The sequence below is a fragment of the Pinus tabuliformis genome, chromosome 7, assembly GCF_031772625.1.
Source record: "Pinus tabuliformis cultivar Carrire ecotype Pingquan chromosome 7, CPIR1, whole genome shotgun sequence".
In the NCBI taxonomy this organism is placed as follows: Eukaryota; Viridiplantae; Streptophyta; class Pinopsida; order Pinales; family Pinaceae; genus Pinus; species Pinus tabuliformis.
In genome coordinates, this window is record NC_142293.1 from 190,091,181 (window position 1) to 190,096,201 (window position 5,021).

A 5,021-nucleotide genomic window follows, 5' to 3' on the forward strand; every position below is an offset into this window, starting at 1 on the left:
TCATATGGTACAAAAACAGCTCAAGGTCATCAATTCTGCTCTCAGCAAAGGCTTCTATTGCCTCTTCCAGCAGCTGTATTTGCTTGAACACTGAACGAGCTCACATTTGAATGCAATAATTACTGGAGCAGCTTGTCATTTCTCCAGGCCCCTTTTAGAAGCACAGCTGTGGTGCATTGAACTTCAGAATTGATCCTCTCCCCTATTTCTTTGAGCACAGCTGCACAGAAGCCCCCCTTGAAAGATGTAACCAGCAGAACAAGAGCAACAATATGCAGGCAAGGCAATCTCTTAGTAGTAAGAAAATTATTTGTCACTTCTGGAATCAGTCTTAGGCCAGTGATAAAAAGTCAAGAGGAGACGAGCCTCTTTTTGGGATCATAAGGGAGAAGGACCTGCCATGATTTACAGTATTGAGCCAATTAATTTTCTGATCTCTGTTGCCCTCAATTGAGATTGGTCACAGAGATTTCAACCCTTGCTTATTTATCTGAATGATTTATTGCTGCTTACATCAATTCCCAATATCTGGGACAATGCATTCATCTAAATGAAGGATCTTGAAGATAGCTTCATTAATACAAGCTCATGCACCACATCATAAATTAACATGCATCAAAATCTTAGCCATCTTTCAACCATATGCATAAATATCTCCCACGATCTCTCCATGAATTTTTCAACTGATTCCAAGAAATCTTCATTCCTATGTTCTCTCATTGACCTTATCTTTCATTTATACATGTAGACATTACTTGTGGTCACTTCATATAATTTAGATGTTATTGATCATAGATAAAAGTTAATCCTACATACTCCCCCTTCATAAATACTTGTAATTTCAGTATTCAAGGGGGAGTATGAAGGATTAACTCGTTGTGATTAATATGTCTAAATTATATAAGTGGACCACACATAATGTCTAAATATGAATGAAAGCTGAGGGCAATGAGAGAAGTTTTCAAGTTAGCAATGACGATTTCATAGAATCAATTGAAAGATTCATGGAGAGATTATGGGAGATGGTTATGCATATAGTTGAACTGAATAAGGATTAACTCGTGATTAATATGTCTAAATTATATAAGTGGACCACACATAATGTCTAAATATGAATGAAAGCTGAGGGCAATAAGAGAAGTTTTCAAGTTAGCAATGACGATTTCATAGAATCAATTGAAAGATTCATGGAGAGATTATGGGAGATGGTTATGCATATAGTTGAACTGAATAATTTATTATAACATTGTTATAGTCACCTATTCTATATGAAAGGCCTATTGTACAATTGAAACATACACAGGTATGAATAATTGAATATGATTTCCCCTTTGGGGGTTTTTCGAGTGTAAACTTTTTGTGTCCCTTGCTTGATATATGTTTGAGTGTATTTGCTACTAAATATTTAAAGCCAACATTCAATACATCACTGATAAAACTTTGATTAAATTATGACATGAGTATACAAGATCCAACGGACCCTTATCTTTTGCTAAATGCCCATGTACAATGGTATTTCCGTTAATTAGAGACTACAGACAGAAAAAAAAATGACCCTGTCAATTCATCCTGAAGCTATGGCGTACATAAAATTTTGATAGAAAGACAACGATTTTCATCTTGCTAATTTTGCATAGAAAGAGATTTACATTTTATTTTACCATTAGTTCCACTTCCACTGTCGTTGTGTTATATCATGTATGATGTGTTCAACCGTTATTGAGATCCATCCCAGCTGAAATCGTTTGCATTATGGACTTTGAATCTGGAGTCACTGCTGGCAAGTATAACTTCATCTTACAATATTCTATGAGTTTTTATTATTGAGAACCTCGTCACAGTTGCTCCCCTCACAGAATCCCTGAATCATTGAAATGTAAGTATTGTCGTTTGGAGCCAAACCTTTCTTAACCATTTCTTTCAAGAGTTCTGCCGACTGTTCTCCATCTTTTTTCTTGCAGAGCCCATGGGCGAGGGCATTGTAAGTGAGAACAGTGGGATTATGACCTTTGGTTGACATTTCTTCCCGTAGCCGGAAAGCCTCCCGCATATTACCCCCTTTGCTGTAACCAGTAATAAGAGTGTTATAGGTAACATGATCAGGTTCTATCCCCCTTTTACGCATCTCTTGTAGAAGCACTCGTGCCTCTTCTGCTAGTCCAATCTGACAAAGCCCACAGATAAGCGTGTTGTAAGTAACGCTGTCAGCCAAAATATCTTTCTCGTCCATCTCGTCTAGCAGCTTAAAGGCCCGTTCCAGGTTCCCTTTGTTGCAATGACCATCAATCATGGTATTGTATATAATCACATCAGGAGAGACAAACTTTTCAGACATTTTCTTGAACAGCCAATCTGCATCCTCCATCTTACCTTTCTTGCAAAGTCCATAGATGAGAGAGGTGTATGTGACAGCAGTGGGAAGGATGCCTTTACTGAGCATTTCGGCATGGAGTTTGAACGCCTCCTCTAGCTCCCCTTCTTTGCAGTAACCATTAATCATTATGTTGTAAGTGATACCATCAGGAGCCAACCCCATCTCAGGCATTTCTTTCAAAAGACTTTTGACTTCCGTAATTTTGCCCTGTATGAAAAGCCGATGAATAAGAGGATTATATGTGCAAACACTAGGCCGTAATCCCTTTTGGAGAATTGTGTCTTTCAGTTCAAAAGCTTTTTGCATGTCACCCTTGTTGCAGTACCCATCTATCAATGTATTGTAAATGACATTATTCGGTGCCAAACCCTTTTCCAACATGTCGGGCAAAACCCTTGTTGCCTCTTCAACCCTTCCATCTTTACACAGTCCACTGATAATCGCATTATAACTAAAAACATCAGGAGAAATATTCTTCTCAGGCATTGCTGCCAGCAGCTCAAGACCATCTTCCACCTTACCTCTTTTACAAAACCCGTCAATGATGGTATTATACGATACGACATTAGGTTTACATTCCATCGCTTCCATGTCCTCCAAGACTTCCTTTGCTTTCTTAAGTTTTCCTTCTTTGCACAGAGCACTGATCATTATGTTGAATGTGTAGATATTGGAAACGACCTTGCACCGAAGCATTTCAGCGTAAATCACCCAAAGAGTATCCATGTCATTGGCCCTCAAGAGGGCACTGAGGAGGCTATTGCAGGTCCCTACTGCTGGCAGGAATCCATAATTTCTTGTCAAACCAAAGATTTTGACTGCAATCTCAGTTATGCCGGACTGTGCCGACGTCTTGATCAGCAGATCAAATACCACAGGGGTGGAATCGCAGACCTTGTAAGTGGCAACGAGGGTATCAAAAATCAGTTGGTCTGGTCCAAAATCACCCTTTAGGACTCTCTGCAGAAGCTTTTGAGCAGAAGAATACATCCTAGCCTTAGCGAGAATGTGTATGACAATACAAAAGGACTGAAGATCGGGCTTCAGTTTCAGCTGACTTTCTACACTATGGAGGAATTTAAGAGCCAATTGAGGGCGTGTTTGGAGCCTTAGCAGAACGTGAACAACATGGTTCAAGCCAACTTCCGAACACATTTCAAGGAGCTCATTCAAATTGAGTTCTGAAATGGCTGTGTGGATTTTCTCAATGATTTTTTGATCTTTTGAGCTAAGTCGGAGGGATGTGCTGTCATCCCAAATTGGTAAGGTTTTGAGTTTAGGGGTAGAAACAGTTGTGCTTTTTCCAGAAGAGAAAATTTGTGATAATTTGGTGGAATTCTCAGACGGGTGTGTATTTTGATCATTTGAGCTAAGTTGGGGGGCTGTGATGTATTCCCAAATTGGGGTGGTTTTGGGTTTCCGGGGGGAAACAATTGTGCTTTTGCCCGAGGAAACAATTTGTGATAATTTGGTGGAATTCTCAGATGAGTGTAACTGACCTGTGCGTTCCTTTGTGGTTTCCATTGTCTGCGTGTGATTGTACTGCTGCAACACATACTGGAGGCGACTATTTTTGCCACCGTTCAGCATTCCTTGAGATGCAACACATATACCCGAATCTGTTTTGCAAGACATATGGGAAGCGGATACCGACCGCTGAAATGTTCCGAGTCTCTTCATGGCCGACTCTGCTTCTTCGATTATGTACAAACCAGCTATGTGTGAGACTCTCTTGATGTTTCAATGCTTAACTGTGCAGGAATTACATTTTGAAGAAATGCACGGCCTTTATACCTGTTATTTGATTTGGAGGAATAACGCATAAACCAAAAGCCTCATTAGCAATGGAATAGACGCTAGAAAGACGTACCCAGTCTCTCAAAATAGGAATAAATGCCTCTATTACATGAAGCATTTGTTTGGTTGAATGCACAGAACGAAGCCCTACTAAGAAAACTGCGATAAAATTTATTAGATTGAAGGAAATATTTTATAATTAATATATTATTTATAATTCCTCCTTTTCATTAAAATTGGTTATATTTATTTTAAGATTAAGATAAAGACGATGATTAAGTAAAATATAATTTTAAATTTCGACATTAAAGAAAGATATTTTTTCTGTTAGGTTACATTATAAAGGAGTAATTTGTATTATGGGTAAGAGGTTAAACTGTTACTTGAAAATATATGATTTTATTGACATGGTTTCATGAATCATAATATAGGATATTGGATTTTTGACAAATATATTTTGAAGTAGGATCTAAAATCAAATATGATTAATTAAAAATTTATTTTGATTGAATATAGCTAAACAAATTAATAATTTATTATTTAGAAATATGTATGAGTAAAAAGTATGTATTTATTTTTGTCACTGTTTATGGTTCTTGCTGGTTTTCTATCTTTTTGTGATTTTCTAGACATTCAAAAGCTTCAAATTTTTGGAGATTCAAAAGTCATTATCGATCATGTTCGGTCAAAACATGTCATAAAAAATATCAACTTAACAGGATGGCTGAGCAGGATTGAGGCTTTATGGAGCCGCAGGAAGGACTACTCAATAATCCACATTGACAGGGAAAAAAACAGGATGGCGGATGCTCTATCGAAGAAAGGTCTTTCTTCTCATCTTGATGTCTGG

General features: G+C 37.8%; 1 protein-coding gene across 1 annotated transcript; it reads right to left on the reverse strand.

Moving 5' to 3' along the window:
* Positions 1-1,431: 1,431 nt before the first annotated feature.
* Positions 1,432-4,319, reverse strand: LOC149246501 (uncharacterized). Its single transcript, XM_089457948.1, has one exon. The coding sequence runs from the start codon at positions 4,052-4,054 to the stop codon at positions 1,808-1,810; it is 2,247 nt and encodes a 748-aa protein (XP_089314074.1). The 5' UTR covers positions 4,055-4,319; the 3' UTR covers positions 1,432-1,807.
* Positions 4,320-5,021: the final 702 nt, after the last annotated feature.

Coding starts and splice junctions, on each gene's coding strand:
- LOC149246501 (XM_089457948.1), bottom strand. CDS start 4,054: ATGAAGAGACTCGGAACATTTCAGCGGTCGGTATCCGCTTCCCATATG.